Source organism: Mytilus galloprovincialis, chromosome 3 (assembly GCF_965363235.1).
Source record: "Mytilus galloprovincialis chromosome 3, xbMytGall1.hap1.1, whole genome shotgun sequence".
Classification (NCBI taxonomy): domain Eukaryota; kingdom Metazoa; phylum Mollusca; class Bivalvia; order Mytilida; family Mytilidae; genus Mytilus; species Mytilus galloprovincialis.
The window spans coordinates 101220188-101244741 of record NC_134840.1 but is presented as its reverse complement, the minus strand read 5'-3'; the positions used below and the strand labels follow the sequence as shown (position 1 = coordinate 101244741).

Below are 24554 nucleotides of genomic sequence, written 5' to 3'. Positions count from 1 at the left end.
ACGACGACGCCGACGCCAACGTGATAGCAATATACGACGAAAATTTTTTCAAAATTTGCGGTCGTATAAAAACAACAAAAAAACTTATCACCCTATGTTCTGATTAAAAGGGCAAATTCTAAGCATAAATTAAATGATTGTATCTACATCCTATCACCATTTTGAAGACATCCCAAATTGGAATATAAATATGTAAATGGGAACACTTATATCAACCCAAATTTGGCATTTCAGAATATGTGATCATTTAACTGCGCTAAAATGAACTGCCTTTACCTGATTTGAAATTAACAAAATATAAATAGCAAATTTTTGTATTTATCAACCTGCCACGGTTTTTTCTGGCAACCTGCCACATACAAGTATTTATTTTCTACAATAAATCAATTATTATAGAATATTTTTGTATATAAATATTCCATTTCTAAAAAAAAAAAAATAAAGCACATAATGTCAATGGCCTTATTTTCAAACTTCAAGCTGTGCACACATGTTTTGCTTTGTTCATTAAGATTAAAATTTGTGTGACTAGGAAGAATATAAATAAGAATATTACAATAAAATACAAGAAGACAATCTGTATTATATTCTCTTAGAAAATGCAAAAAGGGCTAACCGGATATTCATTCTTTCACTTTTCACAGTATTAAATTATCTTCTCTTAAAAAATTTTTGTGTAATCAATTGAATAAAACTAAAAAGTATTTGTATTTGCGAAAAGGTTTAAACATAATATAATAAAATATTAATTGTTTACATCTATATGAAAAAAAAATCACTTAAGAAAAACATTTCTGTATCAACTTTTTCTAATCTCAGTAGTATTTACACTGTTCATTTGTGAACCTTAAAATATATGCAAAGACATATTATAATAAAAGGATTTTATAATGGATGTTATAGACAGGGGTTTTATAATGGATGTCATAGACAGGGGTTTTATAAAATCGAAAAAAGTTTCAATCTTAATATGAAGATAAAAATTGCATAAATTAAAGAGACAAAAAAGTTGATTAGAAATCTTTTATTTTTCTTTATTCTTATCCTAAGTCAATTTGTAGTTAAAAACAGCCTATCTGAGCATTATGCGACTTATATTAAAAATTTCACAGCTCAATTTAAACTGACTGTAATGTATGACTTTGATAGAAAATACTTGAAAATTTCATTTTGGGCTACAGGAACATAAACTTTCAATATCAAGATCAGTTTTTGCTAATTTTTCCTCCTTTGTTCTACTACTTTAAAGACTTTCCACAATTTTTGCAATGAATTTAGTAAATAATCCAAGGTATTTAAGTGTCAAGGAATATTGACCCCCCCCTTTTTTTTCATCTGGTGTCAGTAAAGAACTACAAATTGATCAAAAGTGCAGTCATGGTCATTTAACTGTGTTTATTTACATCACTTAATAAAATTTAAGATATAAAATTTCATTTGGAATAATAAATGGTACTTTTGTTAGTTTCTGCAGTGTTTACATTAGGCTATGCTATCTGTCAAGTACATAGTATGATGCAATGATATAAGGGGTAAAAATCAAATAATTTCTTTAAATCTGCATGACAAAATTTGTTTGGGGGTAGTAAACAACCTATGTTTCAATGTTTAACACCACAGAATAACTTTCTGTGCATTTATAACATTATTTAATACATTTTTTTATATAAAAGCATATTGTCAGGGTGGGAAAAGCTAAAAATAGCACAAACTCAAGTTTTAGGCTCTAAATTTGCATTATGTGACATTTTGCCCCCAAAAAGATTGAAATGTAGCTACTATTATCTCAAATGATCAGTTAAGACCAAAAAAAACAATTGTTTTCTGATTTTGATGTTTCACCGCATTTTGCTTAAAGGTGTCATACCACCAATTAAAAGTCCCTATCTGTTCAACCAAATTTTGCAATTTTTCCAGCTTTCTAAATATTTTACCTTACGTTTAACTTCATAGAATCTAGGTATATCCTGAATCGTACAGGTGTTACCTTTCTGCATGCCAATTTTCAACATACATTCAAAATCATATAAGAAAGAAGAGAGCTTCCGAAAGGAGGTACCACTAAAAATAACCCCTGGTTTTCTGGAAATCTTATATTAGTATACTATGGAGCGCATTAATCCTCAATTTTTAATGCAAACTCATAGACAGGTAAATTTTGGCTCAAAATGGTCTTAATATATTTCTCTTTCAACAAAAGTTTCATTTCTGCATATTTGTTGGTTAGTTTAGGTGAACAATGACAACAAATGCACTATTTTTTGTCCGAGTAGGCCTACTTTCACATACGTTCTAAATTTGCGGGAGTAATTGGTGGTATGACACCTTAACTGCAACTGATTTTAAGAATAAAAAAAATGAGTTGATTAAATATGTTAGTTTGAACATTATTCAAAATTATACCTGAAAATGTTTTCAGATTCCATAATCCAAGGTTGGACACAGTATATGTATTTTAATCAGACAGCAACATGAAATATATATATACATAAAAATATCTAACAAACAAATAATAAACCCAACATATTCTAATGCAAGCCTTAAAACTGGTTTTACCAATTCCTATCCTATTTAATAACTCTTTTAAAACTTCTTTCCATATTTGATTAAATCTAGAAGCACAGTCAAATTCAGCAAAACCAAATTCTTGAAACAATGAACTAAATTTTTCAATTTAATCTGTGATAGTCGTCACCTGTTTTATAAAAATAAATCATAGGTACTTTTGGCATTCAATTTAAAAGAAATTTACTTAAAATATAGCACGGAAAACCTTAGATATATAAGCATGTACAACATTAAATGCCATTCAATAACATAATGATTTCCCGAAACTGGCCTATTTACAAAGATGGTCTCACTAAAGAGACAAATTCCATAAGAAATGATGAAGCCACATGACTGTGAAGATGTCACATGACCAAAAAGTTGTCACATGACTGTGAAGATGTCATATGGCAAAAAAATTGTCACATGACCATCAAGTTATTACATGGTTACACTTTATCTTTCTTCTGAAAGCATTTCTGACAAACTCTGACAGGATAATCCCATCCTCTCAGAGGAACAGGACGTTTGTCTGGGGAGCAATCATGGCACACACCCTCTCCACAAGCTCGACAATGGTGTATTTTCAATTTTGGTCCAAATGGTGTTTCACAAACACAGCATTTAGTGATATGTTCATCTGGAGTCCAGTATGTTGGTCTAGCTGAATCTTTTAACATACCTGCAATGAAAAACATATTCTTCATCATCTCATGTGTAAATAAAAGCATGGATAGACAACAGACGGCTGTTAAATGTCCAACTTTAAATTCATATTAAGGACAAGAAGGTTTAGCTGATCTAAACATATCTAATTCTTTTAAGTTATACAGATCTAAACATATCTTATTCTTTTAAGTTATACAGATCTAAACATATCTTATTCTTTTAAGTTATACAGATCTAAACATATCTTATTCTTTTAAGTTATACATGTACCACAAATTTGAGACAAGACGAAGATAGGTGTCTCAAAAATCAAAACTTGAATTTTAATATTATGTCCGATGTTGAATAGTTTCTGAATTAATACACTCAGATGTTGTAGATTTTTGGATTTCCAAATATAGTATTAAAACTTGAAGGTTATTCCAGAAACAAATCTAAGGAAACCCTATAATACATTTCTCCAGATCAGATAACAATAATCTTACCCACTGGATAGATTACAGTAGAACCAACAACACTGATAGCAGACGACAGCACCTCACCAACTTTCCTGGCAGTTACTTGTGGTTCCCTTCCACCAGGAATTTCTAGAAGAAGATTTTATTAAAATTAATTCCTTACTGCATTTAAAAGCATACATATTCAAACACCAAATCACATTCTAATGTTTCAAAAATTTAATATCTGTTTCAGTTTGTGCTAATGAAGATTCATTTACATTTAGTAGGTACCAATTTTCTTTTATTGAGGAAAGATATATTTTCATGGATATTGAAATAAGTGGTTTTGCCAAGGTTTGCATACAATCCTATAAAATATTTGTTCTTCTTTGAACATTTAAATTAGTATACCCCAATAATCCATGAATAAAATGCAAGTATGGACACAGCATTAGCTTGATACAGCTCTGAATTTGGATTGTGATTAAATAGTTAACACAGCATAGGTTTCAGACACAGATTGAATGTAGTCTAAGAACTTAAAAATTTTGAATTGGACATTTACCTTTTAAGGTCCAAAATCTAAATACATGGTTTGATTCAGCATATCAAAGAACCCAAAGAATTCAATTTTTGATGAAATCAAATAAAGTTCAATTTTGGACCCTTTAGACCTCAATGTGGGCCAATTTGATAACTGGGCCCAAATATCAACCAGATGCTCCGCAGGGCGTAGCTTTATACGACCGCAGAGGTTGAACCCTGAACGGTTGGGGAAAGTATGGACACAACATTCAAGCTGGATTCAGCTCTAAATTTGGATTGTGATTAAATAGTTGACACAGCATAGGTTTCTGACACAGAATGAATGTGTTCTAATGAACTTAAAATTTTTGTTTTCTCTTAGAGCAATTCACTATGCTGTTGAATATTAATCCTCTCAAAACAAGAATGTGTCCTCAGTACACGAATGCCCCACTCGCACTATCATTTTCCATGTTCAGTGGACTGTGAAATTGGGGTAAAAACTCTAATTTGGCATTAAAATTAGAAAGATCATATCATAGGGGACATGTGTACTAAGTTTGAAGTCGATTGGACTTAAACTTCATCAAAAACTACCTTGACCAAAAACTTTAACCTGAAGCGGGACAGACGGACGGACGAACGGACAGACGGACGGACGGACGGACGGACGCACAGACCAGAAAACATAATGCCCCTCTACTATCGTAGGTGGGGCATAAAAATGTTTGAAGAAATTTTCTTTTTTATTTATGAAATTTCAAATGAGAAAAATTGAACCCAATTTTTTTAATCACATCCCCCTTTCCCTTATTCCAAAACTAATCTCAATTAAAATTTCTAATGGAGTTTGCAACAATAACTACTCATTTAAATACATCATAAAATATTAAGATGTAAAAAAAACTGCTTGTTATCACTGAATGTTATTTATTATAATTTATCAGTTGGTAGTAAAAAGTGAATATACATTGTATATTGTATATAACAAAGATTTAAGTTGATTCTGGACAAAGAAAGATAACTCCAATTAAAAAAAAATCTTGCTATTGCACAATATTTTGCAATTAGATATTTCTTGCTTACTATTCTGGACAAAGAAAGATAACTCTAATTAAAAAAAAATTTGCTATTTCACAATATTGTGCAATTAGATATTTCTTGCCATTGCACAATACTGTGCAATTGAAAAGACTTGCTATTGCACAACACTTAATATAATAATTTTAGATCCTGATTTGGACCAACTTGAAAACTGGGCCCATAATAAAAAATTTAAGTACATTTTTGGTTTCAGCATATCAAAGAACCCCAAGATTTCAATTTTTGTTGAAATCAGACTAAGTTTAATTTTGGACCCTTTGGACTTTAGTGTAGACCAATTTGAAAACAGGACCAAAAATGAAGAATCTACATACACAGTTAGATTTGGTATATCAAAGAACCCCATTTATTCAATTTTTGATGAAATCAAACAAAGTTTAATTTTGGACCCTGATTTTGGACCAACTTGAAAACTGGGCCAATAATCAAGAATCTAAGTACATTTTTAGATTCAGCATATCAAAGAACCTAACTGATTCATTTTTTGTCAAAATCAAACTAAGTTTAATTTTGGACCCTTTGGACCTTAATGTAGACCAATTTGAAAACGGGACCAAAAGTTAAGAATCTACATACACAGTCATGACAGTTAGATTAGGCATATCAAAGAACCCCAATTATTCAATTTTGATGAAATCAAACAAAGTTTAATTTTGGACCCTTTGGGCCCCTTATTCTGTTGGGACCAAAACTCCCAAAATCAATACCAACCTTCCTTTTATGGTCATAAACCTTGTGTTTAAATTTCATAGATTTCTATTTACTTATACTAACGTTATGGTGCGAAAACCAAGAAAAATGCTTATTTGGGTCCCTTTTTGGCCCCTAATTCCTAAACTGTTGGGACCTAAACTCCCAAAATCAATACCAACCTTCCTTTTGTAGTCATTAACATTGTGTTTAAATTTCATTGATTTCTATTTACTTAAACTAAAGTTATTGTGCGAAAACCAAGAATAATGCTTATTTGGGCCCTTTTTTGGCCCCTAATTCCTAAACTGTTGAAACCTTAACTCCCAAAATCAATCCCAACCGTTCTTTTGTGGTCATAAACCTTGTGTCAAAATTTCATAGATTTCTATTAACTTAAACTAAAGTTATAGTGCGAAAACCAAGAAAATGCTTATTTGGGCCCTTTTTGGCCCCTAATTCCTAAAATGTTGGGACCAAAACTCCCAAAATCAATACCAACCTTCCTTTTGTGGTCATAAACCTTGTGTTAAAATTTCATAGATTTCCATTCACTTTTACTAAAGTTAGAGTGCGAAAACTAAAAGTATTCGGACGCCGGACGACGACGACAACGACGACGACGACGCCGACGCCAACGTGATAGCAATATACGACGAAAAATTTTTCAAATTTTGCGGTCGTATAAAAATCACAATACATGGTTAGATTCAGCATATCAAAGAACCCCATATATTAAATTTTTGTTGAATTCAAACAAAGTTTAATTTTGGACCTTGATTTGGGCCAACTTGAAAACTGGGCCCATAATCAAAAATCTAAGTAGATTCAGCTTATCAAAGAACCCCAAGAATTTACAGTGACTTGACTGATAGTGTTGCTATCCAACAATTGCAATTCATTCAAAATTTTGACCAAATTGCAATTTGTTTTATTAAACCAAATTGTTCAACTGGTCAGAAATTTGAACAAATTGTTCAGTCAAAATGTGAAAGTGCAAGGTGATAAAATAAATCATACTTACAATCCTATAAGACTTTAACTCCACTGTGTTGATGTTATTTTTAAATTAGTTTATCAATCTGTATAGTTATATATAGCTATTACCATACTAAAGGTGAACTGTTTTATTTGTAATTGCTATAAAAATGTCCAAACTAAGCTTTTATATAGTTTTTCTTTCAAAATGTATTCTATATTCATAAGAATCACACAGTATATGAATAAAAACATCATATTCAGTAAAATAATTTGTAAAATTGCAATATATTTGTAGGAAGGGGAGATAATCTTTTTTGGTTTCAAAAAGTCTTTATTCAAAAGAATAGTATTTTAGGTTATTTCCCAAAGGAAACTTATCAATAGCATATTGTTATTTCACATATAGTTTACTGAATATATGATGTATTATTTTAAATGATATATGATTCTTATAAATATAAAATCCTTTTCGAAAGAAAAACTATATAAAAGCTTAGTTTGGACATTTTTATAGCAATTCAAAATAAAATAGTTGACCTTTAGTATGGTAATGGCTATAATATAACATATATGATATAATATAATTATACCAATTGCAACTCATTCAAAATTTTGACCAAATTGCAATTTGTTTTATTAATCCAAATTGTTCAGCTGGTCAAAAATTTGAACAAATTGTTCAGTCAAAATGTGAAAGTGCAAGGTGATAAAATAAAATATACTTACAATCCTATAAGCCTTTAACTCCACTGTATTGATATATTATATCATATATGTTATATTATAGCCATTACCATACTAAAGGTCAACTATTTTATTTTGAATTACTATAAAAATGTCCAAACTAAGCTTTTATATAGTTTTTCTTTCGAAAAGGATTTTATATTTATAAGAATCATATATCATTTAAAATAATACATCATATATTCAGTAAACTATATGTGAAATAACAATATGCTATTGATAAGTTTCCTTTGGGAAATAACCTAAAATACTATTCTTTTGAATAAAGACTTTTTGAAACCAAAAAAGATTATCTCCCCTTCCTACAAATATATTGCAATTTTACAAATTATTTTACTGAATATGATGTTTTTATTCATATACTGTGTGATTCTTATGAATATAGAATACATTTTGAAAGAAAAACTATATAAAAGCTTAGTTTGGACATTTTTATAGCAATTACAAATAAAACAGTTCACCTTTAGTATGGTAATAGCTATATATACCTATACAGATTGATAAACTAATTTAAAAATAACATCAGAACAGTGGAGTTAAAGTCTTATAGGATTGTAAGTATGATTTATTTTATCACCTTGCACTTTCACATTTTGACTGAACAATTTGTTCAAATTTCTGACCAGTTGAACAATTTGGTTTAATAAAACAAATTGCAATTTGGTCAAAATTTTGAATGAATTGCAATTGTTGGATAGCAACACTATCAGTCAAGTCACTGTAATTTTTGTTAAAATCAAACTAAGTTTAATCTTGGACCCTTTGGACCTTAATGTAGACCAATTTGAAAACAGGAACAATAATTAAGAATCTAAATACACAGTTAGATTTGGCATATCAAAGATCTCCAATAATTCAATTTTTGATGAAATCAAACACAGTTTAATTTTGGACCCTTTTGGCCCCTAATTCCTAAACTGTTGGGACCAAAACTCATAAAAATCAATCCCAACCTTCCTTTCTTGTGTTTAAATTTCATAGATTTCTATTACTTATACTAAAGTTATTGTGTGAAAACCAAATGTCTTCACACAACGACCACGTGAAACCAGTATCTGTTCCCAATTTGTCCAAACTTATTATCTATTTTCAGTTTGTGCTATTGTGGATTCAATTATGTTTAGTGGATAGTATCATACATGTACCAATTTTCTCATATTGAGGAAAGTTATATTTTCATGGATTGATATACAATCCTATAGTTTACCTTCAAAGTCCAGAAAAATGGTATTCCATAGAAAGTAATGAATCCTCTGTACCCTGCAAAATGGATAATTTCAGTGGAGACATAAAAATTCTGTAAATGTGAAAAGGAAGATTATTGAACTTACCTGTTGAGTTTTCTAAACTATAACAATCATCACAAACACGAACAAGGAAATTCCAGCCTCTCTCTGGTATTAGTCTTTTCTTTGATGAGCAGTCATCACAAAATCCTTCACCACATGCACGACAGTGATGCTTCTGTTCATTATCAAGTTCTTTCTGACATTTTTTACAATTCTGCAAATTAAAAGAATTTTCTTTGTCATTAACAATCCATATTACCCGGTAGTTAGAATCAGTCTAAGAATTATATTCAATGAAAGTTTGATTTGCTTGATGTTAGTGAAATTAAAAATAAATTACTCTACATGCACAAAAGAGGTTTTCAGATAAAATTAGAGAAAGTCTGGTCTATCACAGTGTTGCTATTGTGAATCTTGGGTGAACCTTCAGAAGAAAGATGTGAAATTATTGTCAGACAAAAAGTAAACTTGTTGAAATCTAAATGAAATATTGTACTGAAAACACAACAAAGTTGACCAAACTCAATAGTAACATGTCAGTACTTACTGTTATCTGTGAATTAGGAACCCAGTAGTCAGGAGCTATCTGGTCTGTCATCCAATCAGAAATCATTTTAGTTGGTTTCTGACTCACACTGGTAACTGAATCAGCAATGTACTGCATGCTATCAATAACTTTTCTGGCAGCATTACTGGTTCCCTGTAGATTTTTATAACCCTGGAATATAAGAAATAGTATAACTGAGTTTTGTTTTTTGTAAAATGTTGTCATCGATAGTTTAATTCCCTTCTATTTTTATAATTTTGCAGTGAGAGGTTGTTTTCGCATCCAACTAAATGTTAATGGAGGCTGCAATGTTGAAATATAAATTACAAAGTATTCTGATCAACCTTCTTTTCATTTTTAATTTTCCTAAATATTGCAAAAGAAATTGAAAAAGAAACAGCTTCCAAAAGCTTCTATTTGATGTAAAGCAGTTTTTTTCCAGGTTTGATTTTTTCTGACAATTTTTGTCCTTGATTATAAACTTCCACCAATACCAAATTTATGCGAAGAGAGATTTTGCTTTTTGAAAATATTCAGGAACATAAACGACTTACAAAATTTTCCCACTTTATATAAGATACTCACATCAGGCCAGACATGTCTGACTTCTACAGAAACAATGTCCTCCATATTCTTGTTACCATACCAACGTTCTCTACTCCTGTATATAACTCCACACTTGGGGCACTCTAAAACTTCTCTAAAAACAAAAGCACATGTCATTTAATAAAGTTTTATCCATTATTTTCCTTATAAATATATTAATTAATGCAAATATGCAGACACTGTCACCATCCTTTTTATTTTGTTGACTATCTTATAAAAGTTGGTTTTGAGGTCAAACATTAGAAAGTCTTTTTTTTAAACCATTCACATTTGAAATTTTTCTTTTTACAAATATATATCGTTATATGTATTTCAACATTTACTCACCCAGTCCATACATATTTAGCCAGTCCCATCCAGACATTATCTGTTGATTCTGATGTCTTAGGTACTACAACATTATGTTTACCAGCCAATAAACAGGTCTAAAATATAAAAAGTAGCAAGGTCACAGTCAAAAGTCATGTGGTTTGGTTTTAATTTTTTTGCAGAAACAAGAAAAGCAACAATAAACCCTAAATTGAGTATCTAGGGACATTGATCACATCACATATAAGTGGAGTAAATGCACCTAAAAAAGTACTTAATGATCAGGATGTGTCGTAAACAATATTGTAGTTTTGATATTCTTGTTTTACAACATAAACCATAGATGTGTAAATGTGTTTAACATACATTCTCGTAAATGCTCAGTTAAACTTAACTTTATAACACACTAACCATAATTTTAACATGTAGTTTAGAGGCAGAGGATAACAAATTAAAGTTCTAATTATAATAAATGAAAATCGAAAAAAAAAACACATCAGCTTAAGGTGGTTCCTAACACAACAGGGAGATAACTCTGTAAAATCAGCTAAACGTTTTAATTACGTTGTGTTGTTAAGGGAATATTTAACGTCTCATTGATCAAAATAAGTGTTTGTCAAACTGCTATATAACCAGTGTAATTTTTCTGATAAAATGGATGGTTCAAAGTTTTTGAAATTTTTATATTTTTGTCAAAGGGTCAAAGTAAATACTTTGTCCATATTTTATGAAAATTAAACGAACCAAATTAATTTTAGTGAAAGTGTTGGGAACCACCTTAAAAGCAGCAACACAAGAAACTAAAGACTGAGCAGTTCTCAGTTGATGTTGGTCAAGCATAAGCATTGCAATAAAAAGTAATTTGTTTAACTTTCAATGTACAAGTAGTACATAAAAGTATGTCTTTACCTTGCATAAAAACACTTTGTTCTGATACTGGTGTTGGTATGTACATCTCTTTTCTGTTTCATGACCATCACTCTCAGTACAATGGTTCATACATTTAATACAGCTCTCTCTGAAAAGTATAATATTATAGTATTAATGAATGGGTGTTTTTATAATGGCCCTGTTATATGTCCAAGGTCTGTTATAATGGTAGAGGAAGTCTGTAATGGCCTGAGGCAACGCTGAGGGCCATTACAGACATCCGAGGCCATTATTACTGACCGAAGACATATAACAGAGCCATTGTAAAAACACCCATTTCTTAATACATTTATTAACCAACTGAATAAAAGTGTATGTGTTAATATATCAATTATCCAAGATATTAAGTTATGTGTTGAAAAAACAGGAGGAACAGTGATCCCTATATATGGTTCTTTAATGTTGGTTGCTGGTAACTAAATTAAATAAAATACAAAAAAGTATTATACTCTTTACAACTTAATTTTATTAACTTTATTAAAAACCCTAACTGTGCTTTATACAGACAAACCGGGCATTAATACAGGGCCATTACAAAAAAACAGGGCCATTACAGAAAAAAACAGGGCCATTACAGAAAAACAGGGCCATTACAGAAAAAACAGGGACATTACAGAAAAAACAGGGCCATTACAGAAAATATGTTATTTTTAATAACCAGTCATTTTTGGCAATAATGTACTTAGTGGGTTAATAATTGGTTTTAATTTTTTCAATTGATTTACAGCTTTCAGTGTTTAACACAAAGAAATGATCAACATTAACAAACTACAGTGTTTTTATCGGCTTATAAAGAAACTTTTTCAAAACCTTAATAATAAAATATTCACAAAAATAAATGATGTTTTAAAGGCAATGAATCTGTTTTTCTTCTGAAATTTGGACTTGTCACAATCAAAGACGACAAGTCTTTGGGTGCATTGCATTAGAAATAACATATCTTAACAAAGTAAGTTACACACCCATGGCCTTTATTAATCTTTCTCTCTCTAAAATACTTACTGGCAAGACAAGCACCTTACAGGACAGGAAAATATCTGATCAGGAAAAGTTCCTATCTCAGGTCTGTCTAAGTGTCCACTAAATCTATCATTTAAATTCTGCAATGAAAAAACATTTCATTTTCTTTGAAATATGAATAAAATTTATATTCAATATGTGAACTTTAAGCTTTATGAATATATGTGTGTACATTTTGGTTAATAAATAGGTTTAAAACCAGGTGCTCCGCAGGGTGCAGCTTTATACGACCGCAGAGGTCGAACCCTGAACAGTTGGGGCAAGTATGGACAAACAAGTGAAACTGCGAGCTACTGCTCACTGATGACACCCCCGCCGCAAGTGGATAATATTAATAGTGTAAAAATATGCAAGTGTTCGGTAAACAGGAAGTTGTCGAGTGATGAATCTGAAAACGCATCACACGGTATAGCTGACTTATAAAAATCCTGAAACCAAATTTCAGAAATCCTTGTATTGTAGTTCCTGAGAAAAATGTGACGAAAATTTTTAACTTGGTTATCATGTGTAAAATCATACAAATGTTCGGTAAACAGGAAGTAGTCGAGTGATGAATCTGAAAACGCATCACACGGTATAGCTGACTTATATAAATCCTGAAACCAAATTTCAGAAATCCTTGTATTGTAGTTCCTGAGAAAAATGTGACGAAAATTTTCAACTTGGCTATCATGTGTAAAATCATACAAGTGTTCGGTAAACAGGAAGTTGTCGAGTGATGAATCTGAAAACGCATCACAGGGTATAGCTGACTTATATAAATCCTGAAACCAAATTTCAGAAATCCTTGTATTGTAGTTCCTGAGAAAAATGTGACGAAAATTTTCAACTTGGCTATCATGTGTAAAATCATACAAGTGTTCGGTAAACAGGAAGTTGTCGAGTGATGAATCTGAAAACGCATCACACGGTATAGCTGACTTATATAAATCCTGAAACCAAATTTCAGAAATCCTTGTATTGTAGTTCCTGAGAAAAATGTGACGAAAATTTTCAACTTGGCTATCATGTGTAAAATCAGACAAGTGTTCGGTAAACAGGAAGTTGTCAAGTGATGAATCTGAAAACGCATCACACGGTATGGCTGACATATATAAATGTTGATACCAAATAACAGAAAGGGTGGATGTGTAGTTCCTGAGAAAAATGTGACGAAAGTTTCATGGGACGGACTGACTGACTGACGGACTGATGGACGGACTGATGAACCGACGGACTGACAGACAGAGGTAAAACAGTATACCCCCCCTTTTTTAAAGCGGGGTATAAACATTCAAGCGTGATACAGCTCTGAATTTGGATTTGGAATGAATGTGGTCTAATGAACTTAAAAGTTATTTTTGCCTTTGAGCAATTCACTATGCTGTTGAATATTAATCCTCTCAAAAAAATGTTTGAAGAAATTTTCTTTTTATTTAAGAAATCTGAAATGAGAAAAATTTAAACCCCCTCCTTTTTTTCACATCCCCGTTTCCCTTTTTCCAAAACTGATATCAATTCAAACTTCTAATGGAGTTTGCAACAATAACTACTCTTTTAAATACATCATAAAATATTAAAATGTAAAATAAAGTGCTTGTTATCACTGAATGGTAAAGATTGGTTGGTAGTAAAAGTGAATATACATTGTTTATTGTATAAAACAATAAAAAAACTTCATCAGCAACATTTTATATTAGCAAATTTCCAATGAAGTTATTTACATAAAGTTATTGGCAAATAAAAATAGAAAATGACATCATAGTCATGTCTGGCAAATTTCCAACATATATTATCAACTACTATTCTATACAAAGAAAGATAACTCCAATTGAAAATTAATTGCTATTGCACAATATTGTGCAATTAGATATTTCTTGCTATTGTGCAATACTGTGCAATTGAAAATTTCTTGCAATTGCACAATACTTGATATGGAATCCTGATTTGGACCAACTTGAAAACTGGGCAATATAAAAAAGCATATCAAATAAGCCCAAGAATTTAATTTTTGTTAAAATCAAACTTAGTTTAATTTTGGACCCTTTGGACCTTAATGTAGACCAATTTGAAAACTGGACCAAAAATTAAGAATCTACATACACAGTTAGATTTGGCATATCAAAGAACCCATTTATTCAATTTTTGATGAAATCAAACAAAGTTTAATTTTGGACCCCCATTTGGACCAACTTGAAAACTAGGCCAATAATTAAAAATCTAAGTACATTTTTAAATTCAGCATATCAAAGAACCCCAAGGATTCAATTTTTGTTAAAATCAAACTAAGTTTAATTTTGGACCCTTTGGACCTTAATGTAGACCAATTTGAAAACGGGACCAAAAATTAAGAATCTACATACATAGTTAGATTCGGCATATCAAAGAACCCCAATTATTCAATTTTTGATGAAATCACACAAAGTTCAATTTTGGACCTTTTGGGCCCCTTATTCCTAAACTGTTAGGACCAAAACTCCCAAAATCAAACCCAACCTTCCTTTTATGGTCATAAACCTTGTGTTTAAATTTCATAGATTTCTATTTACTTATACTAAAGTTATGGTGCAAAAACCAAGAATAATGCTTATTTGGGCCCCTTTTTGGCCCCTAATTCATAAACTGTTGTGACCTCAACTCCAAAAATCAATCCCAACCTTCCTTTTGTGGTCATAAACCTTGTGTTAAAATTTCATTGATTTCTATTGACTTATACTAAAGTTATTGTGCGAAAACCAAGAATAATGCTTATTTGGGCCCTTTTTTGGCCCTTAATTCCTAAACTGTTAGGACCAAAACTCCCAAAATCAATCCCAACCTTCCTTTTGTGGTCATAAACCTTGTGTCAAAATTTCATAGATTACTATTCACTTAAACTAAAGTTATAGTGCGAAAACCAAGAAAATGCTTATTTGGGCCCTTTTTGGCCCCTAATTCCTAAAATTTTAGGACCAAAACTCCCAAAATCAATCCCAACCTTCCTTTTGTGGTCATAAACCATGGGTTAAAATTTCATTGATTTCTATTCACTTTTACTAAAGTTAGAGTGGGAAAACTAAAAGTATTCGGACGATGACGACGCCAACGTGATAGCAATATACGACCAAAAAATTATAATTTTTGCGGTCGTATAAAAATGAGAGAGAAAAGAAAAATCAAAATTGACAAAATGTTTGTGTAAATTTCACATAAAATATATTTCGAAGCATAAAACTATCTGGATTGCAATCAAAGTACTATGACATAGCTCCTTAAATAAATTAAATATTTCTATTCTTGATTTTTAACAATCTTTCCTACAACATGTACAAGTCTCAATAAAACAAAAATGGCTTTCTAGAAACTCTGCAATTTTACCAGTCACTAAGTTTAGTAGATAAAATTTTACCTTAAGTGTACAATAGATAACATTTGGTTGTTTAGAAGCTCTGTTGGTTTTATCTCCCAGCAAAGTTTCTAAGACCGTCTTCAATGGTGTGAAGTCAGTTGGTGGTCTTTTTGTCTGAACACCAACATAATGTAAATCTTTGAAATGAAATTTACAATCCAGCTGACTAAATCGATCCCAAAGCTGACTGTCTGCTGACTGTTTTCCTGTAATAACATGAATTCGCTTTGTTTTCAAGGTAGTTTTCTATTACATTGTATTACTAAACATCGCTAAATCAATTTGAATACTAAATCATAGCAGTTTTTAAATTAGATATCAGAAGAAGAGAAAAACTGTTTGGCTTCAATTAAGGCAGAAATACATCAGGTTGTTTGCACTGTTATCTGTGTACTGTTTTTACATCCCTTAAATCACTACATTTCTTTGAATACCTTTGACATATTTTAAATAAGACATCAGAAGTTAAAGAAATTAACAGTTTATAATCATGATAATTAGCGACAATTAAGGCAGAACTGCAAAATCCCTACATAATCTTTTCTAACAGTAATTTTGCATGCATGTACATCTGTATGGACATTCAACTATATAAACCAGATAAATGACAAACAACCCGGCCCATGTCCAAAAATAAGATTACTACTGGAAAAGCCCAAATTAGTTTTCTCTATCTCTTCATGGTTTGTCTATTTCTAATCGAGGACTGTGTATTGATTTCAAAAATTGTATTCATTAATAAATCTATTTTCAAGTTTTTAAGATGATTCAGATTTTGATATAATTATAAACATGTAGGCTTATGATGACCTCCAGATATCTTTTAAAAGATATGCTGAATTTATCTGAATTTATCTTATCAATAAAACCAAAAAGACATTATGATGTCTACATGACGTTTATTTATTTTTAAAGAAACCTGTACTCATGTGTTATTAAATTACTTTCTCACATTTCTAGCTATAATTTACCTTACATGTATATTATTTTGTTATTTTCATATTGAATAGTGACATCTTTTTAGCATACAGTTATAGCTACATGTTATTCTACTTAACAAGTGTAATTATGGTTTCAAGGGAGATAATACATGTAAGTGAAGCATTAAAGAAATATTACTGGTTTTTTTAAAAGATTTGTGCAATTTTTCAAAGTAAAATTAAATTTTAAGCATATGTTAAGCTTTATACAAATGTATATACCTGATAAAATTTGTGTGTTGACAGTTTCATGAAAGACAATAACTGCTGGTGTCAAGTCAGCCAGAGTCTTGCCAATTCTTTTAGCCATTTCCTGGAGTTCAGTAGAGAAGTATTTATAATATGTCGCTGAAGCATCACAAAGAAACTGAAACATGTCTGTATGTAGTCGTTCTGCTCGTGTACGATATATAATAATATCTGATACTGCCAAAACTTTGAGTAAAAGTCTAGATCGTTGATTCTGATTGGATGTCAATCCTAACATTCCTTCTGTATCTATGACGATTGTTTTACTCTTCGAGTCATATGCTGCCCATACACCAATAGTGCATGATTTCTGTTGAGCAGATGTCTCAAACACCTCCTTCCCTCCAAAGAATGTATGATTAAGGGTAAATGACTTTCCATCACCTGTGTTTCCAAATATTGACACAACTTTTACTAAATCATTACTGTCACATTCAAGCTTGTTTAAAAAGTCTTCTTCATTCGATACCTATAAATTAAATTAAAGAATGGTTTTGATTTAAGTTAAATTTAATCATTTATTTTACTAATAGCATTGATTATTATCTTTATAATAGTTTAAATCTACTAAGGAATTAGTTTAATTGTCAAGTTATCATACAGGTACAAATGTACATGTACATGTAACTATAAAACAAGAGTTTGTTGTTGTTTAAATTATCTTTCTTTTTTAAAAAAATGTAGTAAATGTCTAAAGCCAAGAAATAAACCTTCAATCATTTCAACTTGATGGTGCGATTGCAATTTAATGTGTTTGTTTGTAGCCTGTAGGTCACATGTTAGTAATTTTGTAAAACAGTCGCACCCAATTTAAAATCAAATTCCAGTTGAATAACAATTTATTGTAAATGAGAAAATCATGATAGTTGTTTGTAATTGATTGTAAATACTGCAGTAAAACATTGAAGATTTTAAATGAAAAACACAAAAGATTTTATCAGCTTGGCCATTTTGATCTGAAACAATGAAACATAAAGTTATAGCAATACACTAACCGAAATATGATTAACATTTATCCAACACAAAAAATACGTTGTCAGAGTCTCACTTTATTTTGAAACAATGAAATAAAAGTTACCATACACAAACCAAAACAAGAACAGGATTTATTCAACACAAAAAAAAAACCAACGTTGTCTCACTTTAATTTCAGACAATGACAACAAATATACTTATATGAATACACTTGCCAAAACTTGATTACAAAGATATGAAACACAAAAGCAATAAAAATTGGGCGCAAACGTGTAGGGTGCGAAAGTGAATGGGGGCGAACGTAATCAGGTGCGAACATGAATGGGCGTGAACGGACCCGGATTCATGCTCTAGGAGACATGTTTTAGTGCTGGGTTACTGTTTCATTGCCATCCACTTTTCCTAAATAATGTGGTTTTAAAAGTAATCTTTCTTCTTTGTTTGCAACTTTATGACAAATGAATTTGTTATGTGAGCCCCCTTTGCTATATGTGATTATGTTTCCATTATTTTGAATACTCTTTTACCTTCAACTGTTCTTGGTCATCAAGCAACATGAAGCTTGCTATTTCATCGTATTCACTTTCAATCATGCTCTCTGCCAAAGTATTAATGATATCGTCATCATTTGTATTGACACATAAATCTGGTATAATATTAACAGACTGCACCTGTGTTGTGTTAATCATTGCTATGTTTGACTCTTCTTGGGGAAAAGAAATGTAGGTCAATGAATCGTCGTCTGACACTGGGGACAATGCCAATGGCTGAATGTTCATAGGCAGGGGCATTGACTGGATGTTCATGTGTAGTGTTTCTTCTGCCTTCTGTTGTTCCCGAAGTTTATGCTCTTTAAAAGATATTTTTCTATGTGTTTTTCGAGATGACAGCTTGTGAAAAACCTCAAAACAATAATTGCAGAAGCTTATGCAACACACTTCGCACCATAAATCAGCAAAATTTTCATCTATACATATTTTAGATGGAAGTATTTTAGAAATCTGACATAGTTCTGAATGATGAGGACCTTTAATCACATTTCTATCATGTAATTCAAAACTGGCATTGGTTGAATGTATTGTTTCACAACAGTCTTCACACTGGTCTGAGCCACAGTCCTCACAATGAAAAGTAGCAACAGTTGATTCTGATCTGCAACACAATTTCTCTGCACAAAAACGTTTTGAAGTCCTTGTTCTAAACTTTTTGACGCTTGTCATTGTGTGAAATCATCTCGATCGTTTGTATTGTTGACTTAAATTTCGTTATTGTTTATCATGAAAATGTGAATCATTTTTTTCTCTTCGAAGTGTATGAGACGTTTGACAATTTATGTTTCTCTAGAGTTTTAATAGGATTTTACCTTCTAAGTGACAATTTTCGAATGGAAAAACTAAAAATAAAAACATTTTGCTGACGGTTTATTCCCAAAATTGCATTGTGGGAAAGACATTAGCGCTCCATTTTATTTTTATAATAGACTTTCATAATTTCTGTGACAAAAATGTCGAAAAGAAAAAAGAGCGCAGCTCTAATCGATTCAGATAGTGAAGAAAGTGACAGTGGATCAAACATTGATGAAGTATGACAGTTTAGATTGTTCTGAAATTCAGTGGATATATACGTTTTACAGAGAATTCTTATGGATTTATCAAGTTTCACACAAAGTGAAGCCAAACAAAATTTAAGACCTCTCTCCCACCATCCTTTATCTTCCCTTATAAATTCATGTATATATGCAAACATCTAATTTTCTCTATCATGATATTGGATTTTAACACAACATCTTTTATCTAGGATTTTAACATATATACAAAAAAACATGCATTTCACCACTCTCAGCATTAAAACACTTAGAAAAAACTCAAAGAATAAGAGGAAATGTGAGTGTGTGTGTGTGTGCTGTATAAATGTTGACACTTAATACTGAATGAGCAAAAAATGTCCCATGCTACTTGTAAAGTCTGAATTAAAGTTGCAACCTTGTTCTTCCACAACAACATTAACTCAAATTTAATATAACTGTCCTTTATATTAAATGTGTCCTGAGTTAAAATCTAGATTAGAAATTTGAAAGGAAAATAAAGTGAAACCTTAGAATGGTGTACTTTAAGTGAATTTTACTGCCTTTATCTTTATTTACTTTAGGAAATTTCCAATGAATATGATCAAATATAGCTCATTTTTGTAGCTAAAGCTTTCCAAATGGGAATATATTTTTCAACTGGATGGAAAGATAATTCTAGTTACAATTTTATCACATTTTTAAATGATAGACTTCCTTAGCCACATATTAGCCTTTCTTGTAGTCAGAAATTGAAGGCAGCTTTTTGCATAAAGTAGAAATTATTTATTTTCTGTCAGAATACTTTGGTAAGGGAAATCTTCTTATCTAGTAAATCCAATTTTGTGCCTGGTTGGTGGTAATTTTTGACATTTTTAGATAAATAAAATGAAAAAACAAAAAATGTTCAATTGTAAAAATTTAAGAAGTTCAGATGTTTAAGGGACAATTAGAATCTAAGTATACATCACGATCAGTTCATAATTTGGCATGTTAGGTTAAAAAGAAAGTTTGCTTAGATAAAATGATTTCATCAACAAAAATTATTTGATTTGTTATTTAAAATTTAGGTATGCTTTTAATTTTGTCTGTTTCTTTCTCTTCTCTTAAAAATATAGAAAAAAATGACTTGATGCAGATAAAAAAGTCAACAACTTAAAAAATCTAAAAAAATCTACTGATAAAAGAGTTCAATTCTGTTTGTTTAAAGTTTTTTTTTGTCATTTAACACATATATATCAGATTAGGCCTTGTATATGGAAATGGTGCAATAAGCTGAACTGTAATAAAAATATATACAACTTAAAAATAAAAAGTAATGATATATGGTTTAGCTAATCTGATATTGAACTGCAACAAAATGTTTAACTTATCTTTTTTTATCCATTTACAATTTACCTCTATATAAAGCCAGCCCTTAAAATACCTTATTTAATTAAATAACTTATCAATTAAGAACACATATAGACATGTAGTGCAAAAACAAATCATATTTGAAAAACCTATTAACTCAAAAGCTTATCAATCTTCTTTAAATTCAAATTTGAAGTTACATGTGTGTTACCAATATCCTGTCATATTAACAATTCAGACAGATTTACACTACTGCTTGATGATTTGCTTGCAAAATAAGAATAGGTAAAAATTGCAAGTCATTCAATGCAATGATTTTATATAGTGACCTATCTTCAAATTCTGGATGATTTTGAAATAAATCTCATTCATTTTATTCCACCTACTCCTTTATATAGTGAAAGGAACACAAGATTAAAAGATTTAAAAGTTGATATATCAAAAAGAACCAACCCACTGACAAATCCAGGAAAATGATATGCTAAACATGCTTAAAGTCATATGAAACCTCAAATTAAAAAAAAAAAATGCATATGTTTTTTATAACTGAATGAATAGTTTTCATTATAAAACTTGTGTACATATACTTTTTTCTGAAGAAAATTCTTTAATTTGTTCATTTTAGAAGAAGTTTACTTTATTTGAATTGCAATTTGCTGATATATTTTCCGTATGCAAAGTGACCTCAGTGTGACCCACTCGTAAAAATCAGGTGATGGAATACGCATTGATCTGTCCTTAAAATAAACTATTATCTGATTGTACATGTTAAAACACGTGCTCAATATCCATGTTTAATTGTTGATTGTTTACTATAAGGTGTCAATCGGTAAACTTCGGCTTCTAAACACAACATTTAAGTAGCTGCCATATTTTCATTTCATAACAGACACTGAGAGAAAAAAAATGACAATTACACGATATGGTTGCGTAAAAAATGATAAAATCGTCCACAGAAGACTAAGTTCATTATATATGCATGCATTGGTTCAAGAATTGGATAAACATTATTTTTCACCGGTCACTGGTTTCTTATGACTTTAAGTTGTCATATTTTGTTTACATTCAAATACCTATGTTGCATTATTGTTAATAATCTGTTGAATTAATGTTTTTAAAACTGTTTAAGACGAATGGTTTTCTTTCAGGATCTGAAAGCACTGGCTAAAAGCAAAAGGAAGCGACCAAATTCTGAATCTCAAAACTCAGCAGCAGCATCACAGAGTGATTCCGACTCTGAAACATCTGAAAGTGATGATGATGTAAGTATTGGTCAAGACAAGATCATGTTATAATATGAAACAGGGTAACAGGGCTCTTTTGCTCCCTGTTGAAGGCCTCACTGTGACTTTCAGATCAGAAACAAAAATAAAAGTGCTTCTCCTTTACTTTTTGTGTTTTTTGCTGTGCATATATTGTTTTGTGTCCTGGAAGGATACTCTGTTATAGAATATTTCCTTTTCTTTTCTGTGACAATGCTTTGGTGGTACCGATAAAATGATTAAATGGTTTGATAATTACTAGCTCTCACAGTAGTTGATTATATTTATAGAGTACAATTGTTTTAGTTTTTGTAGGTATTATTTTTGTGTTCTTAGGATATGCTTCTATTTTGAATATCTACATACATGTATGAAAAAGAAAAAAAAAGAAAGTTAAATGAAAAATAAAGAACTCAGTTCAGATTTGTTAGAATTTAAAGTAAATGGCTTTTGAATTTACAGTGGACAGTAAATGGCAAAGGTAAAAAGAAAAAGAAGAAAGGAAAAGCTGCCAAAAAGAATAGCAGGAAATCCTCAGCATTATCCTCTTCAGAAAGTGAAGCTGAAAGTGAGAAACATGTTTCTGAACCTGAGGAAGGTATGTAATTAATGCAGACAGAAATAGATTACCTCCCTTCTTTATTATTAATTATCACCATTATCTTTATAGAATGTAATTAAGACATGTATCAGAGACAGTGTAATTAATGTGATCCAATACATACAAAAGAATTATTTCTCTTGCATCATTTGTGTAAACAGTGCAATGCAGCAACATCAGTGTTGTGTAAACTGCAATTAGCTGTAAACAATACCATGTTGTCTCTTTGACACATTCCCCATTTCCATTCTCAATTTTATGTTTTTTGATTTGAAAGAATCTTGGAATAAAGTGAAAGGAGTATGTTCGATAAGGTCCTAAAATGGCCCCCCTTTTTAGTGTAAAATTCAAATTCGGATTTGTTTAACAATATCACAATAAATTTTAGCTAATACATTGACTAGATAGGATATAAGCCATTTTATTGAAAATTTCATGTTTCTACGTTTTATTATGACGTCACAAGTTGTACTCATATTGATTTTTCACGAAAAAATCAATGAAAATGGGTAAATTTCCATAGATTATTGGACAGGAGACATACAGTACGCCCAAGGAGTTTGTAATCCCAAACTCCATACTCCGATATTTTTCCTGGTGTAACACCAGGAAACTCCGACATCCCTCCCAAAATTCTCGGAGAAATTTGGGAGTATTCCCTCCGACTTCCGCGTAAATCCGCTACCTTTTGTTTATTGTATTAGCGACATCTCTCCCAGTCTGGTGTGACGCGGTGTGACACCAGGTAATTAATTGCCCTAATCCGTCTGATCTATGCCGGCACACGACAGTCAAGGTATGTGAGATTTCTAATGTAATTAAACAATTGTATTTCCTGTCTATTGATTATCAGGTTATATCTGATTGCTTGAAACAAATGAAAGATTAAAATAAAAAGCAAAACGTTGTTGTTAATTCTTTCAATTACACTGTACATTTTAATCAAGTTTTTAAACAACTATATTTGATTTTGACTTCCGTTTTTTTATCAGTAAATAAATATTTAATTTACTAAAAGAGATATAATTGTGCAACAATAAACGGAGACTAACGCTGAATAAATGAGGGCAGTTTAAAGAAAAATTACACGTCTCAAAGTTTTTTATACTACAAGTAAAAAAGAAAATATTATTCACTATCTGTTATGCTAATAATTCTACGCCATTTCCATTTTACGATTACAAAATAAAAGTTTTAAAATCCAAAACGTTGTTGTTAATGCTTTCAATTGCATTAAAGTTTTATAAAAAAAAATCTATACTTGATTATGACCTCGTTTTTTATTTATCGGTAATTGATATAACTTACGAAAAGAGACATACTTGCGTGAAAATAAACGGAAACTAACGCTGAAGGTATAAAATGTGAGCAGTGAGTTTAAAGAAAATTACGTGTCTTAAAACTTGTATATGCAAGTAAAAAAGAAAATACTATTCACCATTCGTTATTCTTAATAAGTCTACGGCATTTTCTCTTCACGATTAGCATTACTTTAGGATATAATACATTTCGGCTACAACAGGAATACTTCTATAGCTGCATCAACTCGTCGTTGCATAATATTCATTTACGCACAATGAATGTAAACTTTAGTGTTGTATTTAGAACAGTGATCTTTAAATATTTTTAAAACAATTAATTGCCGTGGGAAGACGACACGCATCTCAGTGATCAACAGTGCGTGGTTGAGCTTGAACTTGACTTCGCTCACAATATTGAATGCTAAAAATAGTGACATCAATTTTGTCCACGAGATTTTTATTTGGCGGGAAATAGTATCATGTAACAGTAAACTCAGGTGA

General features: G+C 30.8%; 2 protein-coding genes across 3 annotated transcripts in view; one reads left to right on the top strand and one right to left on the bottom strand.

Moving 5' to 3' along the window:
* Positions 1-70: 70 nt before the first annotated feature.
* On the bottom strand, positions 71-19286 carry LOC143069557 (zinc finger FYVE domain-containing protein 1-like). The gene is made up of 11 exons (XM_076244248.1): positions 18500-19286; positions 16971-17466; positions 15769-15974; positions 12384-12481; positions 11361-11469; positions 10470-10567; positions 10122-10236; positions 9537-9707; positions 9032-9203; positions 3702-3803; positions 71-3229 (listed from the first exon to the last, which is right to left on the bottom strand). Exons 1-11 carry the CDS (start codon positions 19190-19192, stop codon positions 2997-2999), a joined length of 2493 nt encoding a protein of 830 aa, XP_076100363.1. The 5' UTR covers positions 19193-19286; the 3' UTR covers positions 71-2996.
* Positions 19287-19396: 110 nt separating this feature from the next.
* Positions 19397-24554, top strand: part of LOC143069556 (RNA polymerase-associated protein RTF1 homolog) — a 32177-nt gene continuing 27019 nt past the window's right edge. For both annotated transcript variants that reach the window (XM_076244247.1, XM_076244246.1), the window contains exons 1-3: positions 19397-19554; positions 22038-22151; positions 22614-22749. In XM_076244247.1, the coding sequence (XP_076100362.1) occupies positions 19477-19554; positions 22038-22151; positions 22614-22749 (328 nt within the window). In that variant the 5' untranslated portion in view covers positions 19397-19476. The remainder of the gene's footprint in view (positions 19555-22037; positions 22152-22613; positions 22750-24554) is intronic.